The 21,730-nt window shown below is 47.5% G+C and overlaps 1 protein-coding gene across 4 annotated transcripts in view; it reads right to left on the bottom strand.

Moving 5' to 3' along the window:
* The window catches only part of MACROD1 (mono-ADP ribosylhydrolase 1), a 211,091-nt gene extending 190,191 nt beyond the window's left edge, over positions 1-20,900 (bottom strand). For 2 of the 4 annotated variants that reach the window (XM_063316601.1, XM_063316600.1), the window contains exons 1-3: positions 20,543-20,896; positions 15,493-15,594; positions 14,826-14,945 (exon numbers count right to left, since the gene is read on the bottom strand). In XM_063316601.1, the coding sequence (XP_063172671.1) occupies positions 14,826-14,945; positions 15,493-15,594; positions 20,543-20,789 (469 nt within the window). In that variant the 5' untranslated portion in view covers positions 20,790-20,896. Of the gene's footprint in view, positions 1-14,825; positions 14,946-15,492; positions 15,595-20,542 lie in introns of all 4 variants that reach the window. The other 2 variants (XM_063316603.1, XM_063316602.1) reach the window with 2 other exon arrangements.
* Between the last annotated feature and the right edge of the window lie 830 nt (positions 20,901-21,730).

Genomic DNA, 21,730 nt, shown 5'->3' with positions numbered 1-21,730 from the left:
GAGTACAGGTAGTCCTCGCTTAACGACCATTCGTTTAATGACTGTTTGGACTTACAACGGTGCTGGGAAAACTGACTTGGAACCGGTCCTCGCACTTATGACCATCACAGCGTTCCCCCCAGTAGCATGATCACTATTTGGGCACTTGGCAACTGGTTCATATTTACAAACATCACAGGGTCCTGAAGTCACACGATCACCATTTTCAACCTTCCCAGCCAGCTTCTGGCAAGCAAAATCAATAGGACACCATGTGATTTGCTTAATGACCATGTGGTTTGCTTAATGACTGCCACAAAAAAGGTCGTAAAATCAGGTCAGATTTGCTTAATGACCAGTTTGTTTAGCAACCAAAATTCTGGTCCCAACTGTGGTCATTCAGCGAGGACTACCTGTAACTGGAAAGGATGCAGAAAGAAAAGGAAAAGCTGCACAATTCACACACAAAAGGCTTGAATGAAAAACTAGGTCTTCAACGGGGCCTAAATTCCAGGGGCAAAACTTGCAGGGGGCACCCCAGAAAAGGCCTACTGCCAGAGTAACCATCAAGTAGTGTGGTCAGTTTCAGCGCACACAGCAAGCCCAGGTCTGGAAGGACGCTTCTGGTTTCCCGTGGTTGAGGGTCCTGGGATGTCAATACCCAAACCCTGAATGTGGCCCCTTAAAAATTATAATAGAGGGGCAACTTCTGAAGGGGTTGGTAGGCACACCCAAGGCTTTGGAAGCAGCCCGTACCGGCTTTGGCATCCATGCCAGGGCTGATCAACCCCACAGCTAGGTTCCCACTGTGCCAAAACCAAACAAATTTCATTGCTGCTTAGAGCAATGTGTGAAGGTAGTGAATCGGGGGCAGAGAATCCTCTCTCCAACCCCGAGCTGAGAGCCATGTGTGTGCATGTAGAATAGTTGAGAATGTGAAAGGCCCCCCCAGGTCTTTAATCCTCCTTATTTATTTTTTATCCTGCCTTTATTATTTTTATTAATCGCTCAAGGCGGGAAACATACCTATTACTCCTTCCTCCTCCTATTTTCCCCACAACAACCACCCTGTGAGGTGGGTTGGGCTGAGAGGGAGGGACTGGCCCAGGGTCACCCAGCCGGCTTTTGTGCCTAAGGCAGGACTAGAACTCTCCTACCACGCCTGATTGGCCCTTGGGCTGAGAGGGAGGGACTGGCCCAGGGTCACCCAGCCGGCTTTTGTGCCTAAGGCAGGACTAGAACTCTCATACCACACCTGATTGGCTCTTGGGCTGAGAGAGAGGGACTGGCCCAAGGTCACCCAGCCGGCTTTCGTGCCTAAGGCGGGACTAGAACTCTCATACCACACCTGATTGGCTCTTGGGCTGAGAGAGAGGGACTGGCCCAAGGTCACCCAGCCGGCTTTCGTGCCTAAGGCGGGACTAGAACTCTCATACCACACCTGATTGGCTCTTGGGCTGAGAGAGAGGGACTGGCCCACAGTCACCCAGCCGGCTTTTGTGCCTAAGGCGGGACTAGAACTCTGTCTCCCGGTTTCTAGCCCAGCACCTTAACCGCTGGACCAAACTGGCTCTCCCACTCCTGGGGGAAAGAACGGCTTTATGAAAGTGATTCACCGAAGATAACCTGTGCCACACACAAGCACATTATGCAACATCCAAGATGGTAGTTGAGTTTGTCCATAGGCACATGCCAACTGCAACATCACAGCTAGTTTTGATGCCAAGCCAAATCCTGGTCAACTTCTCTCCACCCATCAGAACCTCAATCTCTCCCTTCCTCTGTTTTTTTTTTCCCCCACTTTTCCTTGCCTGTGAGCACACTGCCATTTGCTTTTTATAAACACTGCTTTTATTCTCTCTAAGCCCACATTGATTGGCCTACATCAAGTCTTCAAGGGTTGAAGGGAGAGATCAGGCACCTTCTATGAGATGTGATTTTTTTTAATCTTAAAAGGACAGAAAACTTGTTACTAACACATGGGGGGGAAAAAAGGAAAAAAATGGATATTAACTTGGGAAAGAGGTCAGATATGCAAGAAGCAAAATATATAGATGGGAGGGCTCCACCACATTTAGATTGCAAAATCCGGTCTCCCTGAGTTGGGTATGGACTTTTGAGTTAAAGAAAGGCAGGCAGGCAGGCAGGCAGAGGAAGGGAGGAGAAAAAGAGTAGGAAGGAAAAAATGAAGGCAGGGAGGCAGGCACACACAGTCAATCGACCTGGCTGTTAACAACCCAGAACCACCAAATGCCAGCTCGGAGAGAAGCCAGACTCATCACACAGTGAGGCACAGCTGGAAAGAAATGCTTCTGGGCACCCCACAGCCCCCAAATGGATGGCAGGCGCATCTTCTTAACAGCCTAATTCATGCTCTGCTCGGGGAGTAGAAAATCTCAGGAGTTAGCAAATGTTAGAAAAGCACCTTATCGCACGACCCAGACCGAAGTAGAAGCAGCAGCTGTGAGTAGACCACAAGATGAACTGGCAGGCTTTAGACCAGTGTTTTTCAACCTTAGCCGTTTTAAGATGGGTGGACTTCAACTCCCAGAGCTCCCCAGCCAGCCATGTTGAAGTCCACCCATCTTAAAATTGCCAAGATTGAGAAACTCTGCTCTGCACTTTCTGGATTTCAGATCTATATAGTTCTAGCTAGCGAGGACAACGCCAAGCAGTTGTGGGAATTGGCCAAACTATCTAGAGGGGTAGCTGGTTTTGTGGAACTCCAAATCCAAAGTAGCTGCTGATTTGGCGGTTCCGGATCCAAGCACCTTTCTCTGATTGAGAGGAGGCCAGGACTTACAAAAACATGACTAATTTACAATCTGTGTTCATGTGGCATGCTAAGCCATGTTCTGTGGTCTAAAGCAGAATTCGCTGGAGTTCAGCCACAGCTGTAAAGCCACACAGGTCCTCATTTAGCGACTGCCTTGTTTAGTGACTGCCTCATTTAGCGACCATTTGCAGTTATGACAGTGCTGAAAAAGTAACTTTATGACCAATCCTTGCACGTACGACCTTCACAGGTCTGCAGAGCAAAGGAAAGCTGAAGCAAGATCGTAAGCACAGTCGCTGTTTCATTTAGAAACAGCTTCGCTTAACAACCAAGTGGCCGGTCCCAACTGTGGCCGCTCAATGAGGACTACCTGTACAGTTATCAGGCCTCTGCAGAGTGAGGAGGAGTCCCTGCATATTTAAGTTGCCTCTTGTCTCCCCCTTTCCTTAAGAGGAGCCCCAGACCTGGCTTTCTTTCCACCCATGCTAAAATACAAAGCGCACACAGTATATAACCCACCCCCAACTGCAGGGAGGACACCAGGCACATGCTGAGCATATGGCTGAGCATTCAGCACAGATCAAGGGCAAGGTTTGCGGGCTGCTCGGCCAGCGTTGTACCAATCGCCAAAAAGGCAACCTATTTTTAAAATAGCAAACTGCCTTTTAAAAGGGGAAGTTCGTGCATGGAGCTGTTTTCTAAACATCAAATGAAAAATCCTAAGATCACAAACATTAGAAACTTTAAAAAGACTAACTGGAACCAGACATTTTCATCATTTTCAATCAAGAGTGCCTAATGCCAGAGTGGAAAGAGGGAGGCTCGATAAACTAACACACCACACCAGAGCAGTGTTTTCTCAACCTTGGCAACCTGAAGATGTGTGGACTTCCGCTCCCATGCTGGCTGGGGAATTCTGGGAGCGGAAGTCCATACATCTTCAAGTTGCCAAGGTTGAGAAACGCTGTCCTGGTGGTCTTTAGGAGCATGGCTAAATTGCCCCAGCTGAAATTTTACAGCCTGTAAAGTACTTGCAAGCTTCGCAAAACGTCATGCACACCCCCCACGGTCACCTGATCACATTTCAGGTGCTTGGCATCCGGCTCGCATTTACAATTGGTTGCAGCGTCCCGCAGTCACAGAATGGTATTTTGCATCTTTTTTGCCATTTTCCGGCAAAAAACACCCATTGGGGAAGCTGGATTTGCTTAACAACCACCATAACAATGGCCATAAAACAGGACAGGTCACATTGTGACTTGACTTACGACCACAACGACTTACAATGGCGATTCCAGTTCCAGCTGTGGTCGTAAGTCGAGGACCACCCGTATCCTTCCATTCAAAGTTTAAGTCTGTCAGTCAGCCCCAGCTTTAGGCACGCTGGGGGAACGTGGGAAACAAGTAGGAGAACCTGTGGCCCCCCATGTATGGAGGAACCACACCTCTGGCATCCTCAGCTGGCATGGCTAACCACAAGACCTGCTGGGAAATGTAGTTCATCAGCATCTGGATGGCGACAAACTCCCTACCCTTGCCTAAAACAGCCCTTCAGCGATTCTGGCACCATCTCCCCATCTCTCTATTGCCGGGAAGCGTGGGCAATTGCCAGGCCTCCCAATGATCCTGCAGCCACCAGCTGCAAAAAAAGACTTGCTAAGTGGGGCTCACACCCGGCTCAAACAGCTGTCAGGCGCGGTTCCGTTTAGCACTGCCAGAGCAGGCCTGACACGCCGGTTTTGCTGCTGGCGGCCCAGCGCAGGGACAGAGACCCGGTTGCTTTTTGCAATGACTCTACGCATATGATGCCACCTCTGAGGATATCCGGCAGAAGGAAGTGTTGACTTTAAAAAGCAGCAGCAGCTGAAACAGCCCTTCCCTCAACTCTAGATGCCTGCAGACCCTCTGGGTCCCCCTCCCTTCTGCAAAGGTCCTCTGCAAAGCATCTTAAGCCTTTGCTCCATTAGCCGGAGGGAGATTGCATTGAACAAAGCACCAGGAATCTGCTCTCGTGCCAACACGGGCACGCACACGCACCGTTAATCGAGGCTGGCGCTGCAGCCGAGCAGAGAGGAACACACTCCAAACATCGTTTTGGCGCCAGGAGGGGAAAGGTTAATTCTCGCTCCTCTTAGGAAGGGGCACCAGCACTGCCGTGATTACAAGGGGCGGCGCACACGTGGAGGCATGAAGGCAACGTTAAGGTTAAACAGTTGAAAGGCACAGAGAAGAAAATCCAGCTGGCCCCAACCCCGCTGGATATGCCTTTGGGCCGTGGGCCAGGATGCTGTGCGAGGCATCGGTACACATCAATTAATGTTTTCTGAATTATCCTGCCCAATGCTATAGGTGTTAGTGTGTGTGTCGGATTTTTATTAGCGCTGTATTTTTTTCAGCTGTTTTTATGCTGTTAGATGCCCAGAGCCACTTGGTGAATGGGCATACGCATAAACAGAACGGATAAAATAAATAAACCAGGTTCCATGGTGGGGAGGGGGGGAGGAATCAAAGCAGAAGAACAAGGCTTCCAAACCTATTGGATTTTTGAAAAAAGCAGAACTGGCAAGCAGCTGGTTTTTTAAAAGTCTCCGATATTTGCCTGGAACCCTTTCCCAAATCCGATCAGGTGCCACTGTATTCTCTGGGGGAACTAAATGGATAGATATAAGGAAACACCAGACTTTGGAGGCCCACTCCAGCTGGAATCGAAAGGCCTTATTTATCGGCCACCGCTCTAGGCCGGCCAGCAAAGGCGGCTTCCCCAGGCAGCATACAAATCCCATGAAAAATATAATACAAAATAAACTAACACAGACATTCAAGGGGACAAGCTTGAAAATGAGTCGGAGTACAGCTGATCCCAAATCAGCTGCCTGCTTGTTAAGGGATGAGAGTCCTGACTGCCACTTTGATAACCAGCGAAGCCCCTGTGCTAAAGCAGCAATTTCTTTCTGGGTGCAATGCGAGGAGCTGGTAATCACCTATAAAGCCCGATTATGAGTTGGGTCCTGGGTACCTTGAGACAATCTACTCCATCTACAATCTGCCCAGACACTAATTTTCTCTGCGATGGCCCCCACCATCCAAAATACCGTGCCCCCCAAAGTACAGGTAGTCCTTGCTTAACAACCACAATTGGGACTGGAATTTCAGTTGCTAAGGGAAGCGGTCATTAAGCAAATCCAACCTGATTTTACCACCTTTTTGCAGTGGTTGTTAAGCAAATCACTGTGGTTGTTTGGTGAAAGATGTGGTTGTTAAGCGAATCATGTGGTTCCCCATTGATCTGGCTTGCCAGAAGCCAGGCGGGAAGGTTGAAAATGGCAATCACATGACCACAGGATGTCATAAATGTGAACCAGTTGCCAAGCTCCAAAACCATGATCACATGACTGGGGATGCTGCAACAGTTAAAAGTGTGAGGAATGATCGTCAGTTTTCCTAGCACCGGTGTAAGTCCAAACTGTCACTAAACAAATGGTTGTTAAGCGAGAACTACCTGTATAACAAATGTAAGAAAGGAATAAAAAGAACAGCTTAAAAAAACCATAGAAGAAATGTTGTTGACAGCAGTCATCAAGAAACGTACGTGAGAAATTTTGCTCAGCTTCTATGCAGGTAGTCCTCGCTTAACAACCATTTGTTTAGCAATGGTTCAGACTTAAGATAGGGCTGAAAAACCAACTTGCCACTGGTCCTCACACTTACAACCACTGCAACATCCCCACAGTCAAGTGATCACAATTCAGGCTATTGGCAACGGGTTCACATTTATGACTGTCGCAGCATTCTATGGTCACACAACCACCATGTTCAACCTTCCCAGCTGGCTTCCGGCAACCAAAATCAACGGTGAACCATGTGATTCACTTAACGACTACATGGTTCATTTAACGACTGCAGTGATTCACTTAACCACTGCAAAAAGGTCGTAAAATCGGATCAGATTTACTTAACGACCACTTCAGCCAGCAACCAAAATTCCGGTCCAAATTGTGGTCGTTAAGCGAGGACTACTTGTAGTCACAGATGTCCTACCACTGGGCAATGTGGGGCAGCTATCTCAAAAAAAAGATTTGGGCAGCACTGAAAGGAGGTTATCAGCAGGTATCTTTTTAATGACTGTTGCATTTTCATCGACATCAGCTGGATTTTCTGCCCCAGGGGACAAAATAATTCATCTCGCCTTAGGGAACACACCTCTTGATTCAGGGGGAGAGGTTATCACTTATTTCTCTGCCTCAGGCAGCCCCCCAAAAAACCCACCAAGGAACAGAGGGAGACATTAAGTTAAATCCACATCAGAGGCAATCCTTGCGAAAAGAAGCATGTGGAATGAGTGGGGGGGAAAAAACTGGAGTTCAGGTGCTGGTAGAGCTGAAGTGTCTACAAGGCCTCCGGGATGCCTGGGGCCCCCAAATACACAGTTCGCAGCTCCCCAGAAGTCTTGTAAAAGTTACCACCCAGCTAATATTTTATGTGACAAAAGATGGTGGGGGGGGGGAATACTGACACAGGACACGTAATACTGACACTTTTAACTCAAATTGCATTTTTGGGTTTTGACCTGGTGCCCTTCAAGGGCGGCCCCCACCACACCACCCAATGGCTAAGCACAACTTTGGCCCGCAAAAAGTCCAGTGCTTCAGGGAACGTGATCTTCACCGCCTCTTGCCAAGACAGTCGAGCGGCTTGTGCCCAAGTCCTTGATATCTGCATGCTCAGCCCCCACCTGAGGCCAAGCTTCCAAATCCCTATTAAGCGGTCGTCCCCCCCCCCACAAAAGCTGTTGTTTAATGCTCTTCCAAGCCTCCCTGTGAAATATAGTCCGGCAGTGACCATAAAAGGGGACTGAGACAGGAGCCATCTGATGGGGAAGCGCTACCGATTTAAGCCCGGCAGAGGTCTGCTGCAAATCTCTATTTTTATGGTGATCTTTATAGTCCAAAGGTGGAAAGAGACAAGGGAGGAGGGGAAGGGGGGTAGGAAAAGGAAGAAGAAATAAGTCACACTGATTGCTGTAGAGAACAGCCGTTTATGGGTATTGCAGGGGATCCCTTTGAAGAAAGCTACGGGCGAGAAGATGCGATCCTAAGGCAACAGAGAGGATAGCCTTGGAACAGTCAAGCCAAGTCGAGTAACATTCCCTCCTGGCCAGTCTCTTGGGGGGCTGCCTGGAGGATGGACCTCAGCAAAACATGGTTGGCAACACCCATTCTGTCTAAACCCTTCTTTTCCCCTTTTCCCGACGCAGCACTCCACAAGGAACGGACAGCTCTTAAGTCAGACGTGACCTCTTCCTCAACGGCGCTGGACATCTCAAACTGCCCCCCGAGCAGGTCCATTTTCACTTCTAAGAATAACTCTATCAGCTACGGTAGACCTAATAGTCTCCATGGGGTTGCCCGATCGCACTGCAGCTTCAGTGGCTACCGCTGGGACGGCCCCGGGACAAATTCTGGAGGTTAATCATGCCCTGCAATTAATTATGCAGTTAATTAATGTCGGTTAATTAAGCACTGTTTCATTCTGTCAGTCCCGAACCATTTCACTGACTCCCCCCAAGCAGCGGCAGAATCTGTTTCTCCATCTTTCTTCCACGCCAGGTGTCGGTTCCGGGAATCCCGGTTTCAGGTGCCAAAAAATAAATAAAGGAATTGAAACGAGGATGTGGAGAACAAAGAGTATGTAAGTTTGAGGAACAGAAGTCACTAAGCAAAGGGACTGCAAAATTCTTTCTCAGACCCCGGAGTTTGTTGGGGTTGTTTTTTGACAGAGCTTAAGTGCCTGGGGGAAAGCCAGATCCAAGGATGTTGTGTGAGAGAGACCCCCACAAAAGACCACCAGTTTCTAAACAAACACATCCAGACCGATCCCGGGCCTCCTGAGCAAGGCGGGAACGTAAAATGCCGGTAATTTGACTTGCCTAGTCGCCCAGCCACTTTCATTTTGTGCCATTATAAAAAGGGACATAAACTTCGTCTCGGCTGGGCCCGGAACTTACTGAATCAGGAAACGAATGCGCCAGCTGACCTTCACATCCCTGTTTGTAAGTCCCTTCCCCTTTTCCGTTCCAAGCGCCCAGAAAGCAAGATTTCCTTGCAATGGAAGTGCAATGCAAAGGAAGACACACCTGGGACCTCCTGCAGCGTTCTCAACGGTTTCAATCCGCTCACAGCGCCAAACCCTTTGCTGGAGCGGAATTCAATCTCCACCTGGAACAGGGCAGGCGCCTCTGGCTATTTTTACTTTGCTTAGAGCCATGTTTCTCAACCTTGGCCACTCGAAGTTGTATGGACTTGAATTCCCAGAATTCCCCATGTTGGCTGGGGAGTTGAAGTCCACACATCTTCAAGCCATCAAGGTTGAGAAACACTAGCATAGGGCCTTTGGCTCGCCCTAACCGAATCCAGCTGTGCAATCCACGTTCATCCTGCTGTCCGATCTGTAACATCCATCTTGAGTTTGGGGGCATCGTGTCCTGATCCAGAGACTACGTGTGGTGTATTTAACCACTGTTGTTGAACAAATCACAACAGGCTGTTTCACCCAAGCCATAAACCCTGATTTAGAAACAACATTAGGCAGGAGGTCTAAGTTCAGTCTGTGGGGACCTTGGCCTTAATTGGAGCTCTCCTGGTCGATTCTGCTGGGATCTCATGAGCTCCTCTTCCCAATGTTTTTACACACATTATTTTACTTCCCTTGATAATTTTCTCTGAAATCCATTTTTTCAGATTGGTTAACCCATTCTGCTAAGCCGTTTTCTTGTTTGTTCTGAGCTTTGCCCACAGAGTAAGCCCAACATCTGCCGTCGGTAAATCACAGTTTAGAGTGGGCCACCCTGAGCATCCCACAAGAGGTTGGGTGAGCTGTAAAGTGGGCAAGCTCAAGAATTTCTGAAAGGGGCACAGCCTTTCGCTTGGCAGGAAGATCTCAGGGACCACCCTCCCTCCCTCATCTTTCTCTCTCCTTCCTTCCTTCCTTCCTTCCTTCCTTTTCTTCCTTCCTTCCTTCCTTCCTTCCTTCCTTCCTTTTCCTTCCTTCCTTCCTTCCTTCCTTCCTTCCTTCCTTCCTTCCTTTTTAAAGCCAATTTTAGAGTTTATTTCTATATTTCCCTTTTTCCAAATGCAGGAAAGCACATTCCCAGTTTTCAGCAACTGTAGTCACAGGTGGCTGTGTTCAAAAAGAGATTCAGGGAAAGCCACCCGCCACCGCTTACGCTTAGCAAATTCTCTGAATCCTGCTGGCAGCGGCTTTGTCCACTGGCCACGGGTAAACAAACCGGGGTTTAGGGCGAGGCGTGAACCCCATGGAGAAGCTCTACTTCTAAGAGACCTACTGTGGGTTGAGGCCGGCAGCTCAGAAGACGGGCCAGGAAGCAAAACAAGGCCAACCCCCCCCCCCACCCCGGAGCAGCAACACAGACTTTGTTCCAGCATCTCCGACTACCCCGTGGCGGCAAACATCCGCAAGCAATTGGACCGCTGGAGTGACAGATGCGTCGATTTGCGCTGACAATTTGCCACTCTAATAGCTGCCTGGAGCTTTCGCTCCTGCACTTGGTGGGCTTATCACTGTTGCCGGGCGATTCATAATGCCAAAGAAACGCCGGCACTCAATCCATCCATCTATCCATAAAACACCCAGCTGGGAAAACACGGGCGCCAATCTTTCCACTAGCCGGTCCCCTGCAGCTCCTTTGCTCTTACAGTGAAAAAGGAAAAACAGAGTTGGCTGGTCCTGGAAACAGCAAGTCAGGTTGAAAGCATCTCAGGTGACCCAGCAGGAAAGATGCCAGAGACGGGGGTGGGCTGGCCGGGAAGCATCCAGCAGAACCCAAGTCCTGGCCTTCCAATCTACACTCCCATCATCCCCGGCCAGCATTCAATCAGCGACAGCTTTTTCTGAAACAGCCCCTGGGGCAGAAACGCAACCCCCTGCATCTAGAAACCAGAGTATGAGGCCTTAGCAATGGTCACTCTCACCTTCTTTACTTCTCAGCTGGATTACTGCAATGTGCTTGGCTTGGGGCTGCCCTTGAAGACTATGTTGAAAATGGGGTTCAGGACAAATGAAGCAGCCCAGGTGCTGGTTGGTGAAAGCCACTTTAACAATGTAGCACGTATGCTGTGGGCACGGCACAGGCTACTGGCGGCACAGTTCAATGGGGCGGTTATCTCTAAAGCTGTACATGGTTTCAACCAGGGGAGGCGAGGGATGGCCCCCCTTCCCACATGTGATTAAGAAGGGATGGGTTCAGAAGTATGCCTTTTCTCTGATTTTGTTTAATCTGTTCAGTCGTGTCTGATTCTTGGAGACCGCCTATACAAGGCCCTGCAGTTTCCTTGGCAAGGTTTTTTGGAAGTGGTTTGCCATTGCCCCCTTCCCAGGGCTGGGAGAGAGTGGCTGGCCCAAGGTCACCCAGCTGGCTTTGTGCCTAAGGTGGGACTTGAACTCACGGTCTCCTGGTTTCTAGCCTGGTGCCTTCACCACGACACCAAACTGGCTCTTTTCTGTGCCACTGTAGTCTATTTACTCAGAATATGTGGCTCCCCCAAATTAATAGGACCTCAGCCAGAAGTAAACCCAGGTGGGAACTAGAGTCTTTTTTAGCCAGATTTACTGAAGCGAAAGGGATGGCGTTAGAAGAATTTCTGCAACTGAACTGATCCATTTATCTCCTAAGTCTTTTGCCATTTCTTCTGTAAACTAGCAAAGAGGTGGACTTTTCACTGATAATGGATGACCTTGCCTTATTAGGGTACAATCTGACCCTTAAATAAAAGCCATTTCATTCCATCCAGCAACAAATAAGACTTAGCATTTTAGCAGGGCGTTTGCTATTTACATTAAATTATTATTTACTATTTTAGGGAAGCTGCCCAGAACTTGGAAACAGCAGGCTGCACATTTCAGTCAGTAAACAAAAACACATGGACAAAACACGCAACCTGCATTATGATTTTGACTTTGCACACGCATGCAGGATTTATTCTGCCAAATTTGCACACAAAATATTCCAACTGCTCCCCTGTACGTTTTTGTCACCAAAGCAGCAATGTTAAAATTTCAGTGCAAATGAAAAGAACACTCACGTTCTTTTATATATGTATAATATATACACATGCATGCGCGCGCACACACTGAAGTATATCACTGCAATGCTGGCTGTGCACTGGGTGGTGTTAACAACACATCTCGTATCTGTGACAGCTGCCATGATCGTGCTAGATTTCTGTCACGGAGCCAAGGTGAAGAGGAAATAAACACCCTGTTTGCTTTGGTACCCTGCCACAGACCACCCTGCCTTTCCTGGAACATCTCTCCTGCAAACATGCAAATCTGGTGTTGCATCAGAGCTAGGGAAAACTCCACGCAGCAAGAAATAGGGCCAGCTTGTCCACAATCCCAATTCACGTGCAACTGTACATATGAATTAAGGACATATGGCCTTCATGATGCGCAGAGGAAAGGTTTATGAAGCACCAGCAAAAATCTCTTGTTAGCAAAGACTTTTATTCCACTAAGATACTGATTTATTGCTGTGGCAAAATTAAAACGGAAATGAAGCGCCGAACTCTGAAGCTTTGGCGCCCCCCAGTGTTCGTGTGAGGCAACGACACCTAGGTCTTGCTGAGTCAACTCTATCGTATTTCAGGCAGAAACGTCTAAAAACAGGCTTGTGATTTCTGTCTCTCGGTTATAAAACTTGGGATTGATAAGAACCCCATGGGTTTTTTTTTTCCTGCTTTAACAGCCATAATTTCCTCCCCTTTCCTCAAATCTTAGATAGTAAGCTACCGAACACAGGTAGTCCTTGTTTAGCAACCACAACTGGGACTGGCAACTTGGTCATTAAGGAAAGCAATTGCTAAGTGAAACCGTGACTGTGCTTGTGATCTGACTTTCCTTTGCTTTACAGACCTCCAAAGGTCACAAATGTGAGGACTGGTCACAAAGTTACTTTTTCATCACCATCGGTGCTGGGCTAGAAACCAGGAGACCGAGAGTTCTAGTCCAGCCTTAGGCATGAGAGCCGGCTGGACGACCTTGGGCCAGTCCCTCTCTCTCAGCCCAACTCACCTCACAAGGTGGTTGTTGTGGGGAAGACAGGAGGAGGAAGGAGTATTAGGTATGTTTGCTGCCTTGAATTATTTATAAAAATAATAAAGGCAGGATAAAAAAAAATTAATTTTTTTTAAATGGTTGCTAAATGAGGCAGTCACTAAACAAGGATGACCTGTACAAAGATTTGTAGTCTGCTCTTCCAGAAAATGTCACCAATAGAGATACTCCTGCATCGGTAATGGAATCAATTGCTTTTTCATCACTCACCCGCTGTTCTTCATATGGACAGGATATTGACCATCCATATATGCAGCATTGTTTTAAAGAAATACCCCTATGTGTACACACTGCAATGCTTCTTTTATTGTCTAGTTCCAAAATCTTGAAGCAGGCAAAAGAATCTCTCACTCACTCCTGTGCACAAGAAGATGGCACTCCTGCAGATAGAGAAACTTAGTTTTGCCATAACCTGATCCCCCAACAAGGAATATTTGCTTTTATCCTAAGAGTTCCTTCCACGTGAACACTGCTTTCCTCTTCCCTATTTCTTTGGAACTCAGTGTTCGGTTCAAGTTTCACTGTAACTTAATCGCAACTCAACTTTTGACTCCCATCACCAGAAACGTTAAGCCGTACCATGAGCTTAGCAAATGTGTTAGTCTGAAGGATGAAAGCGGTAAACCAATTCAGACTTTTTAAAGTACTCCTTTCTGTCAAAAAGCAAAACAATCCACTGCACGCAGTTAGAAAACCTTGTCAGTTACCTGCTTTGTCACCCAAATCCAAAGAACGGTGATACAAAATTGGTCTTTTATTTATCAACTGGAGAGATTATGGAGAGCCAGTTTGGTCTAGTGGTGAAGGTGCTGGGCTAGAAACCAGGAGACGGTAAGTTCTAGTCCTGCCTTAGGCATGAAAGCCGGCTGGGTGACCTTGGGCCAGTGATTCCCTCTCAGCCCAAGAGCCAGTCAGGCGTAGTAGGAGAGTTCTAGTCCCGCCTTAGGCATGAAAGCCGGCTGGGTGACCTTGGGCCAGTGATTCCCTCTCAGCCCAACCCACCTCACAGGGTTGTTGTGGGGAAAATAGGAGGAGGGAGTATTAGGTATGTTCTCCACCTTGAGTTACTTATAAAAGTAGTGAAGGTGGGATAAAAATTAAATAATCAAACAAACTTTGGGAAGACTAGATTTCAGGAGATGATACCGTTTATTTATTTATTTATTTTCCTGTCATTTCTGATTGCGTTTTTCCACTTCTTTGTACTCTTCGCTTCTTTTCTAGATATAGGTTTACTGTCTTCCAAAAGGCTTCAAAAGTTTGTACTTACGCACGTAGGTGAACGTACATACGCACAGCCATCTCATCGTGATCAGCTGCAGGAGGAAGACCTCTTCAGCTGCTTTCTAATTCACTGATTCCCAACCTCAGCAATTTCCAACTGGGTAGACTTCAACTCCCACAGTTCCACAGCCAGCCTGGTCATTGATGAGAATTCTGGGAATTGAAGTCCACTCAGCTGGAAGTCGTCAAGGTTGGGAAATACTATCTAACTCACTGTTTCTCGACCTCAGCAACTTTAAGATGGGTGGACTTCAACTCCCAGAATTCCCCAGCCAGCCAATTCTAGAAGTTGAAGCTCACCCGTCTTAAAAGTGCCTGAGGTCGAGAAACGCTGGTCTAACTACTTCAACATGCTGTTAAGTTCTTTCCAGGTAACACCTGTGAATACAAACTCATGCATAGATCCATGGCTTTCATATACTTTGCTTTTTTCCCCCCAATCCCTGTGATAGGAGTTAGCTGAACAACGCTGCAAAGGTCGGAGCCAGGACATTTTTTAAGAGAGAGTTGGACTACAGGAATTACCAAAAGATTATTGCCAAGAGCGTGCCCACCCATTTTCTTCCATTATTAAACCAAAATGAGGAATGCAAGAAACACATCTGCAACGCCCGGTCCCTCAAAAAGCCAAACAGGATCCAGCCTGCCACTCACTCACCAGCATTGACAATCGCGTCAACCTCCAACTTCGTAATATCGCCTCGGAAGAGGGAGATTTTCCCATTCAGATTATTATCTTTGGGGTAAATAGTTTCTTCGGGCTGGTGGATCCGGGCACCTGGCATAAAAGGGGGAAATAGATGATGGTGATGGGGGTATTTCTATGGCGCTCGGCTCCAAAACAGCTTTTTAAAAATAAACAGAAAACTGCTCACTTTTTATATGCACAAAGGCAGAAAGACTTACAAATACCTACAACGGAAGAATGGATGGTGAAGCTAATGAGATTGGCCGAGGTGGCAAAACTGACCACTCTGATTAAAGAAAAGACTTTGTCTAGCTACGTTTCTGCCTGGAAACCATTTCTGGACTTTTTGCTTGAAACTGAAAAAAACAAAACTTTAATTTTGGGATTTCATGATTAGAATTCTTTATGGCTATTAGAATTCTATAATTTTAGAGTATCTTGAATGTATCTTATATTTGTATCTGTACCAAAGAAAGACAGAAGCTATTATTCTATTTTTCTTTTCTTTTTCGCACTCTTAATTTTGTTCTTTTTCTGATCTTTTCTTCTTAATTCGTTTTTTCTGTTTCTTTATATTTTTTTTCTCTTGTTGAAACGTAATAAAGTTTTATGGAAAAAAAGAAAGAAAACTGCTCACTTTTGGCCATTTCTTTCCAAGTTGGTATCTGCTTCAGTTTGATGAAATCCCTGGTGAAGTAATGTTCACGCCGCTGTTTGTTGTTCAATCCTTTCAGAAATGCTGAATGGGAGGGGAAGGGGGGGTAGAGAAAGAGGAAAAGAAATGAGTGGTTAGTGATCCAAATTCAGGGGGGGAGGATGTGGAATTCTGCAACAACCCCTTTCAGATTTTTCGGCCGGGCTTATCACGTTTGTGACTTGTGCATCGCGGTTTAGGGCCTTAGAACCCATCGTGGCACCAGCTGACGTCCTAGCTACCTGATCTCTTTTTTTAAAAGCCTTTTAAAATTGAATAAAAAATGAGAAGCTACCTCGTGACCAAGCAAAGCACCACTTTTGAGCATCAGTCCATATTAGCAAGGTTGCTTCATGCCCAGGAGACAGACAGACAAGCTAAGAAGGTAGAAAGTGTCCGAAGGATAAAGGGTGAGATGGGCAGCTTAATCGTTTCTGTTCTGGAAAGTGGATTTTCTGCAAGTGGCACTCATTTTGTAGAATGGCTAAGAAGCTGGACTGGCACCAGAGAGACCCAGGTTCTCGTCCCCCTTCAGCCATGGAAACTCCCTGGATAATGTGAGGCTAACCCCTCTCTTAGCCCAGCCTACCTCACAAGGCTGTTGTGGGGAAAAGTAGGAGGGACCCCCTTATACCACCTTGAGATTGAAGGGCAGGTTATAAACCTAACAAAGAAAAAATGAAAACCAAGTGAATACATCCAGAAACCCAAAGCAAAGTTGGGGACCCTGGATAATGGCTTAGCGTTCTGCAGGATGCCAGGCAACTGTGCTGGGTTGACCAAATCAAGCTTTCTTCAGGCTGTGTTTAAAGATAAATTGGTACCAAATAAAAAATATCAAAGCAGAGAAAATTAATACTTAGTATGCAGCAGTTAGGAAAAACTTCAGGAACCAGTTTATGACTTCAAAAGGAAGTGTTTTCAGTAGCTGGAAACCGGTGGAAAGTTTTGCCTTTGTGTAGCTAAGATGCTGAACGTAGAGCAAGCATTGATCTGCAACCAAGCATGCCTTGAGTACAGGTAATCCTTGTTTAGTGACAATTAGGACTGGCAACTTAGTCATTAGGTGAAGCGGTCGCTAAGTGAAACTGCAACTGGTTTACAATCTGACTTCAGCTTTCCTTCACTTGACAGACCTGCAAAGGTCGTCAATGTGAGGCCTGGTCACCAAGTGACATTTTCATCATCATAACTGTGAACAGCTGCTAAACAAGGCAGTCACAAAACAAGGAAAGGGGCTTTTTGCAATATGCGCGTGCAAGGAATCTGGGTTAACGGTGGGGTTAACTTGTCAGCGTGCATCTCTCACTGTTGTGCACTGAGCTGATCATAATAAACCCTTCTTGGAAACTGATCCTGACTTGAGGAGACTCTACTCAATGTGCCAGGCAACCACCACGTTGTTGTGCCAACCGTAACTTAAAACAGTGCACGAAACAGCTCCCAGACTCAGCCAGGAATACCCTGTCTTGTCCCCAGAGCCAAACAAGAGGGGACAAAGGTGGCCATCTTTGAGTCCCAAGTCAGCTCAGAAGATCCTTTCAGAGCAAAACCAAACTTGGGGAGGGGCAAATTTTGAAAATTCTGAAAAAAAAATTGAGCGCTCTTTTCCTTAGCAGGACGTGAATTCAGCCCCCAAAGCCATTCAGATGTTGGTCTCCTTTTCAATGGCTTGTCCCTAAACCCTTTGCGCTTGCAAAAAGACCAGCCGGCCTTTTGCAAAAGTCTCTCCTGGCAGCGTTTCCCCAAACGCAGATGCAGGCCCAGCCCGGGAGAGGAACCCATCCCAGGCTGGTTGCTAAGCAACCCAAGGCCCCAGCATTCTCTTCCTTGCTAGCCCCAAATTGCAGCATCTTTTCCCGACTCCAAGCAGTCCTCTGCACTATTTGGGGGCACAGCAATGAGCACAGGGGCAGGGGTCAACGGGACAGGTTATCCAAAGCATTTGGAAGGCGTCAGATTGGGAACAGCAGTGCGAAAGCGTGCTTTTCCGCGACCCACAAGAGCCAGCAGGTTCAGGAAACGGAGCATAAAGCCCAATTCTGCCATGTTTACAAAAGCCAACTAGAAATCCACAAACAAGGACTGGAGAAATGGTTCTGGATTCATTCTGGCTGACTTGAAGCAGTGTGACTTTGGAGGGGTGATTTAGAATAAAGGGCCTTTTTAGCCAGGATCAGTACTACATATATATATATATATATATATATATATATATATATATATATATACACACACACACACACACACATACACACAGTGTGTGTGTGTTTGTGTATATATTTATTTATAAAACTCGTAAGGCCGCCTAACTCAACCAGTGTGACTCAGGGAGGCATACAGCATAAAAATAAACAAATCAAAGAAGAAAAACCACTTAAGAAAAAATACAATCAATATTAAAAATAAAATGGCAGCCAAGCATATAAGGAAACAATGACAGGGGACTCCCAATCAACTGGCCCTTCATATCTGGGGTAAGAGCCAGGTCTTAGTCCATTATATCATGCCAGGGAACAGGGGCAACCATAAGAAAAGGCACACCTCCTAGGTCCCATAGGATGACAAGATTTAAGAGAAGAAACCTGGAGCATGCCCATGCTGTGGGAACATGTGGGGCGGGCAGATGTTCTTGGCAGAAGGTGCTCCCTCAAGTGACTCTGGTCCTGTGTCATGTAGGGCTTTAAAGGTGATAACCAGCACCCCTGAATTGCACCCAGGAGCCAATGTAGTTCACAGAGCAGCTGTGTGGCATGGGCATGAGATGCACCCATAACCACCTGCACTGCCACATTCCGGACCCACTGAAGCTACGGGATGGTTTTTGAGAGCAGACCCACGTAGGGCGTGTTGCAACGGTCCACACGCAAGGTGCCCAAAGCGTGAGGGGTTGTGAGGAGGGTCTCCAAGTCCAGAAATGGATGTGAAAGGTGGATCGGGGCAAGGGGCCCCCAGATTGGGCACCAAGTCTGAAGCAAAGATGGTCACTCTGCAACTCCTGGAAATGGGGGACCCAGGACCCCTAGCCGCTCAGCATCGGCAGGGTCGAGCTGCAGCCTGTTCTTCCCCATCCAGATGCCCAGAGCCTCCAGATGGTGGGAAAGAACGATTCGTGCAGACGAATGGGGACGGAGATGCACAGCTAGGCATCACCGGCATATTGATGATGCCTCACTCTGACCCAGTTGATGACCTCCCCAGGGTCTTCATGCAGGTATGAGAAAGGAGAGGGCAGAGGGCAGAGCCCCAAGGCACCCCACAAAACAGGGGCTTAGGGCTCAACTGCTCCCCTCCCACCAACACCAGCTGGAACCAGCCTTGGAGGAAAGTGCTCCCAACCCAGCAGGATACCATGATTGATAGGAGTTGGCAGGGTTGCCAACTGTTGTTTTCCAGCTCTGCTCCTGTGCATTAGCAGGAGAAACTTATCACTCCAGGCAAGCAAAGGTATTGTGGAATTGCCCCTGGTGAAGGTGACATTGACAACACAAGAGCACAGCCAGTTTTCCTAAGCCAGCAAGCCTTGTTCAGACCACCATCAAGCACCAATGCAACCCAACAGCCATTTGTCGCAAAAGCTGCAGAGATTGCTTTATTTCTCCACCCTGGAGACCTCTGGGCCAATGTCTGGGGACTACATCTCCCAGGATTCCCAGCCAGCATCTCATTTAAGCCACTCACTTCGTCTAAAAGGGGTGGGATATGCATCTTGGAAAATAAACACACATCCAGAGGGCACCAGGTTGGAGAAGGTGGGCCTGGGCCTTGGGAAAAGAAATGGCTCCTGCAGCTGGTCTCCTAGGATACTATTTCAATTTCCCACAATGCACTGCAGGGTATTTACCCCCAAGTAACTAGTTCAGCAGAGGAGGAAAATTCCCAGAATGCAATGCACAGCCACAGTTAAGTGCAGAAAGCCATTTGCAGAAGTACAAAACTTTAGGCTACAAGATGAGATGTATTAACTCATATACCTAATAAAAATATACTAATAATTATTAATGGGTGCCCACCCTGCACTGAGCCATAATATGCAAGTTAGCTCCCAGTCCTTGGAATTATTAACCAGATACACCCCCTGCCTCAATGTCGGCTTTTATTGACAAGCATGTCTGAGCTCCACGTTTTCCTCTAAAACATGGTTAAAAAAATATAAACAGGCCCACTTCAGGATTCATCAGCTTAAGGGCAGGATATAAAGACTGCAAACTAAATGACCTGGCGCTGCCAACTTGCGTGGGGCATGAGGAGGCGTAACCAACCCTGGGGGCCGTTAGCACCCTGAAGATGCTCCCGTAGATTAAGAATTTTTAATTAACATCTGTGCCTTGGAAGATCCTATTTCTGAGAACATGGTTTTATTGTATTTTAAATTAGTATTTAAGCTTGCTTTATTGTAAACCGCCCAGAGTCGTTCTTTGAGTGCAAGGGGCAGTGACTAAACTTGAAATATCAACAAATAATAAATAAATAATAAGTAATTCACCCCGTGAAGTACATGAATTTAATTAGGAACTTTTTAACATCCCCATCTTGGATGTTATATTTATATCTATATTGTATTTATATTTCTATCTATACCAATAGTATATTGTTATTTAAGGATACTGTTCTTACTGTATTTCAACTTGTATTTATTTTGCCTTTCTTGGAAACTGGCCAGAGTCACTCTCAAGGAAGAGAGGCGGCAACGAAATCTGAACTATAAATAAATAAAATAAATAAAAATAAGAGGGTGCTAAACCAGGTTCCCAGCAGCTCCCCTCACTGCAGTCACACCCCACACTGAGTGCCCCAAAACAAACCCCAGTCTGTTGAAGCAAGCTTTCCCCCGTACACTTGTGAGTCCGACAGAGATATTAAGAGTCAAGGAATTGAAGAGGAAGGCCAGCTCCAAGCCAGGCTTGAAGGCTGCTGGAAAAAGACCAAGCCAGGGCAAGAACTTGGAAAGACACCCGCACCCGCAGACACACACTTTGCCCTTCTCACTTACATTTAGCCTCCCTCCAGTCGGTGGACGTGGTCAAATCCACCTTAGCAGCCATGGCCAACGGGGGGGCTACAGCCCAGCTCCGGATGCCCTGTGCAAACACCCACTGGCTGGCACCTTTGCCAAAGGGGGCCCTGGCGCCGTCCCCCTGCCTTCCTCCCCCCCGGACAGCGACGGGGCAGCTGCCCCAGAGCCTCCCAAGAGTGCCAAGCAGCCTCCGCTTCCGGAGGGAGAGAACACTGCCTGGCATGGTGGCACAGCCAAGGAGAGGCTCCAGCAGACCCCTCTGGTTGGTCCCCGGAGGGGCCGGCGGGATTCTTCTCCCTTATATATCTATAACACCTGGTATTTGGGCAGGGAGCGGAGGAGGTTGCGAGTTGCAACAGCTGCTGCGCGCACGAGCCCAGCCTCTGCGGCCCCGCCCTCCGACCCGAGGCCTTCTGGGAAATGTAGTCTTTCCAACGCTGCCAGGGCAACGCGTCCCCAGCCGGGCCACTTCAGGGCCCAGAATCCCTCAGCCGGCAGGGCCCTTGCTGAGAATTCTGGGAGTTGAAGTCCACACCCCCTGAATACGGCCACGGTTGGGGAAGCCTTGTCCTGTGGGGAAGAAGGTGGCCGGACAGCCCTGGGCTTGGGGTTGGAGAAGCCCACGAGCTGGCTGAGAATCTCAGCTTGGAGAGGAGCGCTTTTTGCCAATTGGGAAAGCTGCATTTTTTAACGGGCTCATGGGTTTGCTAGATTTATCAGGCTGCCCAGCTCAAACAATGCGGCTCTGGGCGGCGTGCGACAGAACAACAAACGATGAATTGAAAAATGCCCAAATAACAAAACAAATACATGATGTAATATGAAATGTATTTCTATTTTCACTCTCTAGAAATCACCCTCTCCTGGCCCCCTTCCTCCAAAAAGAAGCCGCATCCTGCAGCTCCCACCTAAACCAAAATGGGGTTTTAGTTTGAGCGCAGCAGGTTCTATTGTAGATTGTAAACCAGGGTTTATGGCTCAGCATGTGGTGGCAGCCCAGCCAATGGTGGCTTGTTCACGGTCTGGCTTAGTGTGGCGTGCAAACAAGTCCTGAGAAACGGGGGCTAGTGAAACTCTCCTGTGATGTTGGATTTTGACTTACTGCATTATCCAAAGTTAGCTGCTGTACTGTCATTTGTAAACCATGTGCCCTCCCAAACCAGT

Source organism: Candoia aspera, chromosome 17 (assembly GCF_035149785.1).
Source record: "Candoia aspera isolate rCanAsp1 chromosome 17, rCanAsp1.hap2, whole genome shotgun sequence".
NCBI lineage: Eukaryota > Metazoa > Chordata > Lepidosauria > Squamata > Boidae > Candoia > Candoia aspera.
The sequence above is the reverse complement of the archived record's forward strand: the minus strand, read 5'-3'. Positions and strand labels throughout refer to the sequence as shown.